General features: G+C 47.9%; 1 protein-coding gene and 1 pseudogene across 1 annotated transcript in view; both read right to left on the reverse strand.

Moving 5' to 3' along the window:
- Nucleotides 1-15,993, reverse strand: part of ADCY2 (adenylate cyclase 2) — a gene marked incomplete at its 5' end in the record, with an annotated part of 199,999 nt that overhangs the window by 37,550 nt on the left and 146,456 nt on the right. The window contains 3 exons of the mRNA XM_004698421.2: nt 940-1,024; nt 12,527-12,624; nt 14,106-14,175. Coding sequence (XP_004698478.2) covers nt 940-1,024; nt 12,527-12,624; nt 14,106-14,175 — 253 coding nt within the window. The remainder of the gene's footprint in view (nt 1-939; nt 1,025-12,526; nt 12,625-14,105; nt 14,176-15,993) is intronic.
- On the reverse strand, nt 1,750-1,971 carry LOC115873782 (annotated as a pseudogene).

Raw genomic sequence — 15,993 nt, forward strand, 5'->3', positions numbered from 1 at the left:
TAACGTAAGCCACAAACTACATAATGTCATGTGTCTCTATATATAATAATGTGGCTATAATGTAAGCCACAAACTATATAATGTCATGTGTCTCTATATATAATAATGTGGCTGTAACGTAAGCCACAAACTACATGATGTCATGCGGCTCTCTCTATAATGTGGCTGTAACGTAAGCCACAAACTATATTATGTAATGGGGCTCCCTCTCTCTGCGGAGAGATTAAGCAGGTGTCGGGTGCGTAGAGTTGGTTCTGTAGGGAGCTGATGGGCAGCAGAAGGAAACACTGCCCAGCCTGCCCTGTCCTCACCAGGGTGGTTGCTTGTGAGCCCGTTGCTGCAGCCCCAGTGGCCATCCATCTCCCTGAGGGCCTCCCTCACCTTCGCTGCCCCTGCGCTTTACCAAGCACAAGCCCTTCTCCGAGGACTGAGCTCTCCTGGAATATCTTCGAAGACATCTTCCAGCTGTGTGTGAAAGATGAGTCTGGCTTGACTTCTAGTCCCCTGCACAGTGAGAGCGTCTGTCAAGTGGAGGAGCAACGAAGGAGGGGAAGCCCCTTGGCATGGATCGACTATGGGCTCGGGCACAGGGGTGCAGGATGGGCAGTGTTTCCTTCTGCTGTGCACAGGGTCACTGTGGGCCCAAGCTGACTCAATGGCCGCTCACAGAAGTAGCATACATGACAGGTGTACGTGGTCATTAGCACCCCAAACCTGCTGACAACAGAGCCACAGTCACACGTGAAGCGTCCGGCATCACCCCTGGCATTAATTCTGGTGGTCCGGGCCCCTTGCCTGTCCCCTCTGCCCCCGCCCCCTGGGACGGCCTCCTCCTGGGCTCTTGGTCCCAGGATGGGAAAAGCAACTAGCTGCCTACTGGGGCAACTCAGGCCAGGTGCCAGCTTTCATGGAGCAAACAACACGTTCGGAAGCACCTACCAAGAGCTGCCTGGCGAAGCAGACGAACAGGATGACGGTGAGCGAGAGGAAGGCAAGGCCAAAGGAGACTCCCAGGAAGGTGGTTCTGCAGGGGCGGAGGGAGCCAATGGTTAGTGACGGGGGAGGGGGGCACGCGGCAGACCCTGACTCATGGTGACCCCTTGTGTAGTGCAGGGCTTCCTGGGAGTCATGGCTGATTCCAAATGCCCAATCCCTGGGAGCCATGCCCCGCCAGCGCCCCCTGCTCCCTGGACACAGCGTTCGTTCCCTGGCCTGGACTGGCTGTCAGTCAGTCTGTCTCTGGTACCCTGCCCCACCTTCAGGGGACACGGAGTGGGTCCAACCCCAGTGGGAGATTCCACCAGTTGGACTGTTCTGTAGGGTTGCTGGAGCCCTTGTGGCCCAGTGAGTTAAGCTTGGGGCTGCTCACTGCAAGGGCAGCAGTTCAAACCCACCAGGCGCTCCATAGGAGAAAGATGAGGCTGCCCTGCTCCTGTGAAGACGTCAGCCCTCAGCGTGCTCAGGAGCCGTCTACGCTGTCCTTTGAGGCCACCGTGAGTCGGAATGGACTCCTAGTACTGGGGAGGGTCCCTATGAGTCAGACTTGACTCCTCTTGCCAGCTTCAGTTCGGTTTTGACCTCGTTTTGCCAACAGGAAATTGAGGTCCCGACCGGCTGAGGAGCTCGTCCAATGAGCCACATTTATTCAGAGGTGGATCTGGGATCTCTAAGCAGGAATTCTTTGCTGACCCAGGCCCTCTTTCTGGGAGAAGGCAATGCACTTTTTTTTTCCTATTTTTTTTCATCAGTGGAGAGCGCGAACGAACACAGACCCCCACTACCGCAAATTATGCAGTCGAGTTTCCCACATTTGGGGAAATCGCAGGGGTCAGCACATCCGGAGTGCAATGGATGAGCCTCGCCGTCCAGGGGGCGGGGGTCAGAGGCTCATCCATTGCACTGTTTATTTCAAACAGATGCTGGGGGAAAACCCCCTTCATGATCATGGTGTCTCCCCTGCCAGGTAAGCATGGCAGTGCACTTTTGTGCTTACTAGTTCTGTTTTATGAGTCAAACTCGACAGTTTCCCTAGAAAATGAGCCCATTCACCAGCTGTCCAAATGCCAGATAAACTCTCCATAGTGCTCACTCTCGGGCAACTCTGAGAAATCTCCAGATCCGAAATAGCATGTTCTCAGGAGCTTTGTGTGTTTGCTCGACCTCAAAAAAAAAAAGAAAGTGTTTCATCCTCATTATTGTTTGCTGCTTCCTATTCATTTCCTCAATTATCAATTTCAGATATAACTCTTGAAAACTCCTTCCCTCCACATGATCTAGGTCACTGTCCTTGCTGATTGTCAGCGGCTGCCTGTCAAAGGAGAGGAAAGTTCTCATAACCACGGCTTTGGCCAACCCCACAGCTGTCAGTTCACATAGACTCAACTCTTCTCTAAAAACCCAACAACCTCCATTCTTAAAGTGTCCTGTGACATGGGGGTCATTCGGACGAGTGATCTGTAGGTCCCCAAAAGAGGCTGCTTGGGCCCCTTGCTGTCCTATCTCATTCGACCTGGCCTGAGGTCGGGTCCTTTAGTGTCTCCGCTGGCTGTTTCTCGCTGGGCTGTGATAAGCACCCCAACTCCTGCCGGGGACTGCTGGCGAGGATGCGAGCTACCTTCCGGACCGAGCCCATCAGGTTTAGACCCGTCCAGGTTTCTAGCTGGGGTTGTGGTTCTGTCAATGTTTCTGGAGGTTTTTGTTTTTAACAATTTATGCTTTATTTATTTCAAACAGATGCTGTGGGGCATGTAAAGGGTGTGGGGGTTAAACCGTCTTGGTGTCCATGTGGTTCTCACGCTGGCTGCAAAAACACCGTCTCTCCAGCAGACTGCCTCGCTGCCGCGGTCTCCGTGCGCGCTGTCTGCCAGAGAGCTGCGTCTCGGCCTTCCTCTGCAGTCTTTCCCGTGGGCTCAGCTGGCTCTCCCGATGTCGGAGGAGAGTGCTTCTAAGGAGCACTCTGGCTGTACTTCTTTCCAGACAGTTGTTTGGCAGTCTACGGTACTTTCAATATTCTTCACCAGCACCACAATTCAGACACACCAATTCTTCTTCCGTCTTCCTTATTCAGTGTCCAACTTTCACACGCGTATGAGGTCACCACAGCTCAGGCCAGGCGCTTCTTAGTCCTCAAAGGAACTTCCCTGCTTTTCAGCCTTGAAGGAGGCCTGGGATCCAAGATGTAGCCAACACAAAGTGCCTTTTGATCTCTTGACCGCTGCTTCCATGGGCTTTGATCGTGGATGTGACAAGGTAAGATCCTTGACCACTGCAGTCTGTTCTCCACTGACCATGATGTGGCCTGCTGGTCCAGAGGCGGGGGTTAGGCCCTTCCTTACATTGAGGCATGGTCCACGCTGAAGGCTGCTGTCCTTGATCTTTATCAGCAGGCGCGTCAAGTTGTCCTCACTTTCAGCAGGCAGCGCGTGCCATCTGCATAGCACAGATTGTTCAAAGCCTTCCTCCAATGCCAATGCTACATTCTTCTTCATACAACCCAGATCCTTTCATTTGTTCAGCACACGGATTGAATAAATGATTATGGTGAGAGGATACAACCCTGACATAGACCTTTGCTGATTTCATTCAATGTATCTATGTATTTTACCTTTGCTGATTTTAAACCACGCAGTATGCCCTTGCTTTGAGCATGCAACTGCTTCTTGATCCATGTACAGACTTTACATTAGCACCTTTAAGTCCTCTGGGATTCCCATTCTTCTTAAGACTATCTGTAATTTGCTATGGTCCACACAGTCAAATGCCTTTTTCTATTCAATAAAACACAAGCAAACATCATTCTGGTATTCCCCGTTTTCAGCCAAAATTCAACCTACATCAGCCCTTGTTCCATGTCCTCTTCTGAATCCGGCCCGATCCTCTGGCAGCTCCCTGCCAGTGCACTGCTACAAGCATCGTTGGATGATCTTCAGCAACATTTTACTTGCATGTGATATCAGTGATATTTTTGAGTAATTTGCACATTTATTGGGTCATTTTTCTTTGGAACCAGTATAAATAGGGATCGCTTCCAGTCAGTTAGGCAAGTATCTGTCCTTCAAATTTCTTGGCATATCTGTTTATCTATGTATAAAACCAGCATCACTGTGTCCTTGATTTTATGGGCCTTGAAGTTGGTCTGATGCATCATACGCTATGTATACAGAAGGGAACCACTGCGCAGCCCATGACCATCCTCAGGGTTGTCACGCTTCACCCCAGACCTGCAGCCCCTCTGCCGACCCATCCCACCAAGGGGCTTTCTCCCCCCACTGCCTCCAATAAGTACAAGGGGAGTCTCACTGCCTGCTTCCGGAAGGGCCCACCTCCCCATCGGTAACGCTGTTCTGATGTCTATCCGCCTAGATCCCTCCATTCTCTTCTAGAATGTAATGCAAATGCAATGGTTAACTTCATTCTGACTCTGTCCAGCTTCTTCTAATCAATGTGTTTTGGGGATTTATTGTCCATGTGGTGTGCACTCTTAAAAGTCAGCATCTTTTTCTACTGACCCTCTGTCTCTAGAGCGTGCTGCCCTTCTTCAGGTCTCGGTTCCTCCTGATAACATATCCCAAGTAAGGAAGATGCATCTTCCATCTTCACTTCAAAGAATCATTCTGGCTATACTTCTTCCAGGATGAATTTGTGGAAATCACTCCTTGTAATGTGTTCATCTTGGTTTGGTTATATCTTATAATACAATTAATTTGATTCAATATTTTTTCTGATAACGAAGTAATATTTATTATAAAATGATAGAATACACAAAAGCATAAATAAAGGCATTTAAATTACTCATCGTGTCATTTAGGACCACCCAGAGTGAGCCTTCTAGGGTTTCTTCTCCCAGTTGACCTACTTTCTATGTCCCCAAAATAAAATAAAATTGGAAATGCATTTCAAACACAATGTAGCACCCTGCATCACATGGCTATCACTGAGTTATGCCCAACACTCCCTTGTTAATGGACATGGTGGTTATCCAGCATCTCCGGGGTCTCTTCGATGCTCTTCAGGCTAAGACTTGACCTCTCTGTCCTCTCTCTGCACCCAAGTTGGAGTTAGGGACGGCTTTCAATGGGTGGAGTCTGGGAGTGGTGGCAAGCCACTACTCTTCAAATGTGTGGGGCTATCGTAGCAGTCTATTGCTACTGATACACTCTGAGAGTCTTAGTTTATCAAATTTACTGCTGTCTGGTATATGTTACATCTTGTCCAATGTGTGTGAAGTGCAAAAGGAGGCTCATTTGTGTTGTGCAAATCCCGATTACTGAGGCTCTGAGGTGGCCAGTATGTGTTACATCTTGTTCACTGTCACATGAAGTGTAAAAGGGGGCTCATTCTGAAGTTGGGCTGTGTGTTCTGTGAATGTCTGCTACTTCCATAGGCCAGTCGTCTTCCTGAGACTTCCTCCCTTCACCCTGCCTCCTGTGGGAGGGAGATGGCAAGCAGTCAATCAGGACAGTGGGCTTGTCTCTCATGACTCTCCAGCTCCTGCAGGACGACTGCAGCAAGGGGCCAAAGCACAGCCGTGACCTTGAGCACGGTGCAGCACCGTTTTCTTCCATTTGACATCATAGCACAGTTGTGCGTTAGGACGGACATGGCACCAACCCCACCAAGAGCTGCGTCAGTAGGTGTTTGCTGGCCTGGGCCATGACTGCATTGTCTTCTTTCCGATGAACCTGACCCCTTCATCATGGTTCAGTGTCTCTCTTCAGCCCTGATAAAAATTCCTGTCGCTATGATTTCTTGCTCTGATATTGTTATTCCTACAGAAGCTGGCATCTCCACACTCAGCTGTCAGTTTGAGGTTCTATGCTAGCTCACATGTTGCTGTGATGCTGGAAGTTATGCCAACAATATTTCAAAACCCAGCGGGCCACCCAAGGTAAACCTGCTTCTGCAGAGCTTCCAGATGAGAAAAGCAGTCTGTGGAAAAGGAAAAGGATGTCCACTTATAAGGAACTGAAAGTCATATAAATAGCAGCAGAGCCCAGTCAGATACAGTGCCTGAAGAGGAGGCCCTCAGGTCTTAATGCACTCCGAAGGAAACGGGGCGAGCTGCCTCCTTCCAGTGGCGTGACCATCATGCTGTGGCCGGAGTGAAGCTTGCATGGCTTTCCTTTGCTGGGGACATGGGTCTCAATGAGAAGCAGCAGCTGCTGCAAACATCCATTAGTAATCAGGAGGTGGAATGTACAAAATATGAACATAGAAAACTTGAAAGTCTGGAGGAACCACGAGGAGACTCCTGTCAGTGCTTATAATGCTGCTGGATCCACAAGACTTTTCACCACTGGCCTGTGATCTTCCTGCATTTGGCGTCATTGCATGTGTTTCATGAGTCTGAAGAGGACTTTATAGATTAGTATCGGACATGTGGGCTAATATTGGACTTATGGACTTGATCTGGACTGGGCTGGGATGTTTTCTCAATATTAATTGCACTTGTATATAAAGCTCTTTCCTATACACACAAAAAAAAAGAAAAATTGAAAGTCATCAAAAGTGACGAGGACCACATAAAGAAATGGAGTATCATTGGCCCTTTTGAATCAGGCAATCCTATGGTTTACTGCACCCCAAATAATAAATCCACGAAGAATGGCATTATCCTCCTCATTGAAAAGAATGCTGCCAGAGCTGCCTGGAAGTACGATGCTGTTGGCGATACGATAAATCTATCCAAATACAAGGGATCCAGTAGACCAAGAAGCAAGTTTGAACAGAACAAGGGAAATCAATGGCATGGTTAAAAGTGTAGGCAGCATGCTCAATGTATGCACTGAACTGTGTTCAATGCATTCAATGTACTCAACTCAATGTAAGGAAGACCAAAATCCTCACAACTGGACCAACAGTAACATCATGATGAATAGAGAAAAGGCTGAAGTTGTGAAGGATTTTGTCTTGCTTGGATCCACAATCAGTGCTCGTGGAAGCAGTAGTTCAAGAGGGCAAAAGATGGATTGCTGGTCTGAACCCCTCCCTCCTGCCCTCCAAGGTGAAACAGAAAGCAGGGGGTGGGGGGCAACAGGGCAGCAAGAGGAGCAAAGCAACGGAGTCCCCAAGGACTCCCGAAAGTAGCCTTCAGACTAGGAGGACAGGGCTTGACATCTCATCAGACTTGATCAGAAAACATACATAAGGGTCAGCAAACAGACCTGGAATGAATTATAGGCACTTTCTTCTTCTATTTCATGTCTATCTATATAAGATAGGCAAGATAAACAATCCCAAGGAGAAAACAATGGGACCAATGGTTTCAGGGGGGCAGGGGAGAGGGGGAGATGTGGGAAAGGGAGTGGAGAGCCCACAAACCCAGGGACAAGGGAACAAGAAGAGATATAAAATTAACGGTGAGGAGGATGTAGAATGTCTGGTGGGGTTTGATCAAGGGCAACATAGCCAAGCGGAATTATTGAGAACCAAATGAAGGTTGAACATGATAGTGGGACAGGAGGAAAGCAAAAGGAAACATAGGAAAGAACTAGGAGGCAAAGAACATTTATAGAAGTCTAAATACAGGCATGTACATATGTAAATATATTAATATAATTATTGATATATGAATAGGCCTATGTACATATGTTTATATGTTAAGTATTAAAGAAGCAGGCGGACATTGGACTTCTACTCAAGTATACCCTCAACGCAAGAACACTTTGGTCTAATAACCTGGCATTCTGTGATGCTCACCTGCCCAACAGGATCACTGAAGACAAAATGGGTGTATAAGCAAATGTGATGAAGAAGGCTGATGGTGCCTGCCTATTAAAAGATATAGTATCTGAGGTCTTAAAGGACTGAAGTTAAACAAGTGGCCATCTAGCAGGGAAGCAACAAAGCCCACATGGAAGTAGCACACCAGTCTGTGTGAACATGAGTTGTCCATAAGATCAGGTATCAGGTATCAGAAGACACCAAACCATCATACTGATGCGAAAGAGTGGAGTGGGAGTGGAGACCCAAAGCCCATCTGTAGACTAATGGACCTTCCCTCAGAGAAAGGTCACAAGGATGGGATGAGTCAGCCAGGGTGCAGTGTAGCACCAACACTCCTCTAGTTCCTTAGTTCTTCCTCCCCTCCACCATCCCCACTATTATGACCACAGTTCTACCCTACAAACCCAGCTAGACTGGAGCATGTACACTGGGACAGATAAGAGCTCTTGACATGGAATCCTGGACAGATAAACCCTCATGAACAGTAATGGGAGTAGCAAAACCATGAGGGTGAAAGGGGAGATAGGGGAAACCAATCACAAGGGTCAATGTATACCCATCCTCCACCACCCCCTCCCGAGGGGGACAAACAACAGAAACGTGGGTGAAGGAAGACAGCAGATGGTGCAAGATACAAAAATAACAATAATTTATAATTTATCAAGGATTCTCAAGGATGGGAGGAGTGGGGAGGGAGGGCAAAAAGAGGAGCTGATACCAAGGGCTCAAGTGGAAAGAAAATATTTTGGAAATGATGATGGCAACATCGGTACAAATGTGCTTGATGCAATTGATGTATAGATCATTCCAAGAACTGTAAGAGGCTTCAATAAAATGATTTATAAAAAAACAACATGTAAATGATCTCATAATTCTAAAGATATTACTTGTTGAGCTCCTGATAGTTCAGATCTGTTAGGTTAACTAAAATGTATTGTTAAAAAGAAAAAAGACAGGTTGCCTCAGGTAAATCTACTGCACAAGACCTCTTTGGAGTATAAAAGAGCAAGGGCACTACTTTGAGGACTCAGGTGTGCTTGACCCAAGCCATGGTCTTTCCAATCGCCTCATACACATATGAGAGTTGGACATTGAATAAAGAAGATTGAAAAAGAACCAATGCATTCGAGTTGTGGGGCTGGAGAAGACGAAGGAAAGTCCCATGCACTGCTGAAAGGACAGGGTGATCTGTCTTGGAAGAAGGATGCTGCACTACTCTGGGTACTTTAGAGAAACAAATCCATAGAAACTCATGTATAAGAGAGAGTTTTATATAAAGGTTAAGAGCACATCAAGAAAACATCCCAACCCAGTGCTGCCCAAACCCACAAGTCCAACATTAACCCATATGTCCAACACCAATCCACAAAGTCCTCCTCCATCTCACAAAACAGACACAATGGTGCTGACTGCAGGAGGAAGGCTGAGTCAGTGAACGTGTAAGCATCTCAGAGCTGGCAGGGGTCTCCACACGGGTGCTCCAGCACCCAGGGCTGCATCAGGGTAGGTCCATGTGGCTCTTCCTCAGGGATGTCTTGCAGGAAGTGAGCCTTGCTAGGTAAAACAGGGAACTGACTAAGCCACCTGCACCCTGATCCGACAATCATAAAGCAAGAGACCCAAGAACTAGAAAGGCAAGGCTCATGGAGCTATTTATCTCTCTGCCCTTCAATTAACCCCACATGTGTTTATCGGCCAGGTTGGCACAATAAACGAACTCAGATGCCCAGAGCGCTCCTTAGAGGCAAGAATGATAAGACTTAGTCTTACATACTTTGGACGTGTGGTCAGGAGAGATCATTCCCTGGAGAAGGACATCTTGCCAGGGAAAGTGGAGGGACCGCCAAGGAGGGAAAGGTAAAGTAGAAGGACAGTGACCCAGAGCCAGGCCCTCACAGAGATGGACGGACCCAGTGGCTGCAGCCATGGGCGCAGGCACAGGGACAGTTGTGAGGCTGGCGCAAGACTGGGCAGTTTTGTTCTGCAGTGCACGGTGTCACTATGGGGCAGAACTGACTTGACGCCCCCTATCAGCCACACAGCCTCTTTGCTGCACTCGTTCCATTGTTTCACGTGCACGAGGAAGCTGGGCACGGAATAAGGAGGACAGAGAGGAGCGGATGCCTGTGCATGCTGGTGAAAAGCCCTGGAAATACCATGGACTTCCAGGCGGAGGAGCAGCTCTGCGTGGGCATAAGCACAGCCAGAATGTGTGAAGATGGCAGGAGTTCATCTTGTGCACTTCGGGCACGTTAGCAGGAGATAAGAAGAGCGTTGTGCTTGCTGAAGCAGGGGCTCAGTGAAAGCGAAGGAGGCCATCGTGGGGCTGGATTGACCCAGCGGCTGCGACAATGGGCTCTGATACAATGACAACCAGGGCGATGGCACAGGGCTGGGGAGCTCTATTCTGTTCCGCATCGCATCACTGTACGTCAGAATAGACTCGGCGGCACCTAACAACACCCTCGACACACATTTGTTGCTTACACGTTCTTGTGTATGGAAAGGGTGCTAAGATCTGACACTCGGACCCAAAGGCTCCAACTCCTGCTGACTCTCTGGAGGGTGGACGTGATTGGGTCCATGGCACGTGGGGGCCGCTTGTGTGAATGGACACCTCTCTCACCCATTAAGCTTGAGAACAAGGAATACCAGGTGGCATGACTGTGGCTGGTCAAAAGCCCTTAATTATAACTATTTATCCTACTTGTTCTAACAAAGACATGTTCAGGCTCACTAAGCACACCAAGATGTTTGTGTAAATTAATCAATTTTAATTAACATCTTGTTGCAAAGCTGTTTTTTCTTCATTTTTTTTAAAGACAAGCATAATTGATTTATGCACACACTAAGAGCGCACTTGACATGAGGCAGGAAAAATGACGCTCTTCAGTGATCATTCTTGCTGTTGGCACTTTAATCAGGCATATTGTTACAGGACTTAAAGCACTTGCTGACGAAGATCAAGAAGCACAGAGTCTAGTATGGATTACAAATCAGTGGAAAAAACCAAAACCAAACCCAAATCCTCACAATTGGACCAAGCGGTGACGACATCATGAAACATGGAGAAAAGACTGAAGTGCTCAAGGCTTTTGTCTTGCTTGGATCCACAATCACTGCTCATGGAAGCAGCCGTCAAGAGCCCAAATAACACATAGCATTGGGTAAATCTGATGCACAAGACCTCTTTAAAGTATTGAAAAGCAAGGATGTGACTTTGAGGACTAAGGTGTGCCTGACCATGGTGTTTTCAATTGCCCCATATGTCTCATATGTGAACGCTGGGCACTGACTGTGGAAGACCAAAGAAAATCAATGCATCTGACCTACGGCGCTGGTGAAACCCACTGGAAGCAGCATAAAATGCAAGAGAAGCCAGTCTTTCCTGGAGGAAGCACAGCCAGAGTGCTCCTGAGGGGCCAGGCTGGCGAGACTTTGTTTCACAGACTTTGGGCATGTTGCCAGGAGAGACCAGCCCCTGGAGAAGGACACCGTGCTTGGCGAAGGGCAGCGCAAGAGCAAGGCTTTGAAGAGGACTGGTGGATGCGCGGCAGCGGGCTCAAACATGATGGCTGCGAGGGTGGCGCAGAGCGGGGTGGGCTTTTATTCTCTTGTGCACAAGGTGGCTGTGGGTGGGGACCTATTTGACAGCACTCAACAATGGTGACAACAACATGCAGCAAAATATGAGATCGCAACATTTCCAAACAGCCAAAGCCAAGCAGATGCTGTTTGCGGAGAGTGGACGGAAGGGCGGATGGGGCTGAGGCACAGAGACCCAGCTGTAGTGAATACAGCGTGGCGTTCATCTTGTGAGGTCTGTACTGTGGGCACACGTGCATGCTGTGTGACCCTGTACTTTTCTGTGTCTGAACTGTTCCCCAGCAACAGTCACTGCCAGAGAAAGAGCAGAGGAAGCACAAGTGAGGACAACTGGAGGGAGACCAGTGAAGCAGGAGCGAGGAGGCGGGCAGGGAGGACGCAGACGGTGAAGCCCCATCTCCTGATTGGAGGAGGCTGACATGGACTCTGAGCGCCCGACAGCTGGAGCTTCCCCAGGTTCATGCTCACAATGCAACTTTCTGTTCAACAGGGAAAAATAGCTCGACCGGAAACAGAAAGGTTCGAAGGTCAAGTCCATCCAGAGTTCCCGGGGAAGAAGCCCTGGGGAATCTACTCCCACTGTCAGGTAAATACTGGGCTGCTAGCCACAGGTTAGTGGTTCAAAGCCCCCAGCTGCTCACAGATGAGGCTGTCTGCTTCTCTAAAGATTCACAGCCTCTGAAAGCCTACATAAAGTCGCCATGTTTTTGAATCAGCTGGACAGTGACAGGTTTGGTTCTTGACTTGGGATCGATGTCCAGGAAACCAGCCACTGGACTCCCTGTGGAGCACAGTCCCACTCAGTCACCTGCAGGGTCACCCTGTGTCCTGTGGGGCAGATGGTCTTATGAGTCAGAGGTCACCACTGAGAACTTCAAGCCACAGACCTGTCTGCACGAAACAACCTCTGTGAGTCTGCTCTTTCCCTGAAGGTCAGGGGACCGAATGCCACAGATGCAGGATTAGAACACACTTCCTTATTATCACTGGTTCCCCAATATGCCCAGAGGGGAATCCACATGTCCACTGTGAAAGCCCAGTGCTGCTGCTGCCAAGCCTCTTACCTCTCTGGAACATGACTTAGCCTCCCGGAGACACACTGGGTAATCCTTCAGTTGGGGACTTTGCTTCCCAGGCACCCGTCAGTCCCATCCCGACAGGCAGCAGGGTCTCCATGGACCCCGGGCACACTTACTTTGGCAGTACGAGGATCTGCACGAGGAAGATGCAGAAGAAGATGAGGCAGGCACAGGTCACGTAGTACTTGAAGGCTGGCAGGGCTGTGGCTCGGTACTGAGGGGAGAAAGAAGCCACCCATGAGGCTCCCCAAGGAAGGCAGGTGCAGGCACAAACCCATGGCTGCAGCGTGGATTCCAACTCAGTCAGTCTCTAGGGTGGAGTCGAACCACCCCGAAGGGTTTCCAATGCTGCCATCTTGTGGTGGCATATCTTCTGCCAATCTGCTTAACTCCCCACCTGGGTACCCTCTCCAGGGTGTGGTGCAGAGATATGAGGGGCAATGGGGCTGTGGTTTCAACAGCAAAACAGACACTGGAAGAAGGAAGGGACCTACCATGGAGACAGGAAGTAGTAGTTTGCACTTGTGAAAGTGATTCAAGGATAAGGAAGGAGGCGATGGAATGAACGATATGACACACAGACTTGAGACGTCATCTGCCACGGTCCTTGATGCACAGCAGACAACGGACCTTATAGACTCCGAGCACAAAAGACGGTCTCGGTGTAGCTCTAAAACCCAGTACCCCTGAACCATGGAAGGTATTGTGCTATTTCCATGCAATCTCCTTACAACAATGAACTGAATTTTCTCAACTGCATTTCAATACCAGTGCTGTGGCCACTGCCAGGGAGACAGTCACTTTTGTTCAATCTTAGCCTATCATTGATTGTTTGGCGGGTGAAAATTGTCTCCAACTCCTGTGCCTTTTCCGATTATTACAAAACTAAAGGCTAGTGAGATAAGGTTGGGCTAGAAGACCTGCTCTCCTTTCTACAACAGTTGCTTAATTCACTTGAGCAAATCCAGCTTAAGCTTGCATGTCAATACTCAGTGTCTTCTGCTTTCTTTGTGCCTCGGGTAGTCCTTACTTCAGGAATACTACAGTGAGAGCATTACAATCCAACAATACATCAACGTTTGGGTTTTTTAATTGCCCCAAACAAGTTTGAAAATGTAAACTTCAGATTTTTTAAAAGCTGGCAGTGGACAGGCATTGTAATTGTATCAGGAAGGATTTCATTTTCTTTTAAGGCATTTCCTAAGAAGCTGTCATATTGACCTGGCAGAACTTCCCCTCGGTGCACAATGAGCCACCCATGCTTACGGTCAGAAGTGTGATGGCTGGCCTGACACGGCAACCAACTCTGAGAGAAATGACAAGACGGCCAGGTCTAGAAAACTCCAAGCAAAGCTTGAAGGGGTTTGGGTATACTCAAGAGGCATCTGGAAAACCCAACCCACACCAACCAATAACCAACCAGCAGTCCAACCAACCACCCAACCACCAGCCAGTAAACTAACCACCAACCATCCAACCAACCAATAACCAAACAACCCTCCAACCAACCACACACCCAACCAACCAACCAATAACCAGCCCTCCAACCAACTAATAATGAACCATCCAACCAACCACCCAACAACCACCCACCCAACAAACAACCAAGAAACATGAAATACATTTCATGAAGGAATTTTAAAAATTCAGCATGTCAGGAAAAAAAAAAAGGGCTTCGAAGAAGAAATCGCTTACTTCTTTTTCGAGTATCTTGTTATAGAAAAACAGTGTGATCCTCTGAATGTCATCAGACTTGAGCCATTGCCTAGAAATGAAAAAAAAAAAAAAAGCAGGCATACCATAAAACAAACCCAGACCCAAACATTTGCAACAACCTTTTACACTTGTTCTTAAAGAAAAACTACATTCTTCTGTTTTTCTGTACATCATTCAATGATGAATATTTTATGTAAATCATTCAATGATGAATATTTTATGCAAACCACTCACTGCTGAATACTTTTTGAGAACGTAGAATGCCAGTTAACTGGCTGTAGAATCTAATTATGGTTCTGTGAGCATCTGCAAATACAGTACTCATATTCATTTGCTGCCCCTGCTTGGGGAATTCTACATTACAAACTGACCGAAGAGCGTGACAAATTTAAACTCAAGTTCCCCCAGTTGCATAATTAGGGAGAGACATCCTTGCTAGGGCTGCAGTGCCCCAGGCATCTGTCCCCTGGCACCTTCCGGAAGGCACAGAAGGGCTGTGTCTGGAGAAGCACACCAGCAGCAGCCACACCGGCACAGAGCACAGAGCACCCAGCCTTCGCCTCTGGTCAGCGTCTGGTGGAAGAGTTGCTCCTGTCACATGAAGAAACTTACTGTCGTGCAGTTCTTCCGGTCTTCAACTACGAAGTGTTTTTGGAGACGGCTTTCTACCCATTGGCAAGCACACTAATGCAGCATGCAATCACGTAGCAGTCCATACGCATTCTGACTGGACTCATTCACGGCCACCCCTCAATGCCCCTTAGCTTCTCCAGCCTCCTCCCTGTGGTTCCTGCTTCCATTCCGCTTGCTTCCTGAACCTTCCGAATCTGTCCCTGGATAAGTGCTGCCCTTTCGATCCTCAGTGTTGGATGATTCTAAGATGGGGGTGAGTTCACTTCCAGATCTGAAGGGTGAGTGAGGGCTAGAGTCTTGGGGCTTTCACCAGTCTCTAGCCAACCTGGAAGCTTGGTCTCATTCATGATTTTAGATTTTGCTCAACATTTTTCTCCTACTCTATCCAGGACCTAATATGACCCTTCTCAGAGGTAGTCATAGCTGGGCACCATCTAGTTCTGGTCTCAAGGTCATGGAGACTTAGGGTTACATGATCCATTAGTTAGTTAAACCAGGGGTCCTCAAACTTTTTAAACAGGGGGCCAGCTCACTGTCCCTCAGAGCTGTTGGAGGGCCCGACTATAGTTTTTTAAAAAAGAACTATGAACAAATTCCTATGCACACTGCACATATCTTATTTTGAAGTAAAAATACAAATGGGGCAAAAACACCCAGTGGGCCAGATAAATGTCCTCGGTGGGCTGCATGTGGCCCGCGGGCTATAGTTGGAGGATGCCTGTGTTAAACTGTTTCCATGTGTCTTTTGATTTACTTCACTCTTCTTTCCTCTGGACAGAGAGAGACCAAGAATTGCACCTTAGATGTCTGCTTACTAGCTTTTAAAATCCTAGTTTCTGATCAAAAAGTAGGATGTAGAACATCATTTTTATGAACTATGTCCTGCCAATTGACTTTGAGTAGTATATGATTAAAATCCTTAACTCATACATTTTAAATAAGTTATTAAAAACATTGTGTTCATCCGGGTTGACAAGAGAAACAAATTCAGTCACTCAAATGTGTATAAGAAAGAGTTTTATATAAAAAAAGCAATTGAATAATGAGAAAACATCCCAGCCCAGTCCAGATCAAGTCCATAAGTCTGATATTAGCCCATATGTCTGATACCAATCCATAAAGTCCTCTGCAGACACACACAACACATGCAATGATGCCGTATGCAGGAAAATCACAGGCCAGTGGGTGGAAAGTCTTGTGGATCCAGTGGCGGTAGAAGCATCTCAGTGCTGGT

This window comes from Echinops telfairi, unplaced genomic scaffold (assembly GCF_000313985.2).
Source record: "Echinops telfairi isolate 266 unplaced genomic scaffold, ASM31398v2 ScPeMD7_7469;HRSCAF=8507_1, whole genome shotgun sequence".
Lineage (NCBI taxonomy): Eukaryota > Metazoa > Chordata > Mammalia > Afrosoricida > Tenrecidae > Echinops > Echinops telfairi.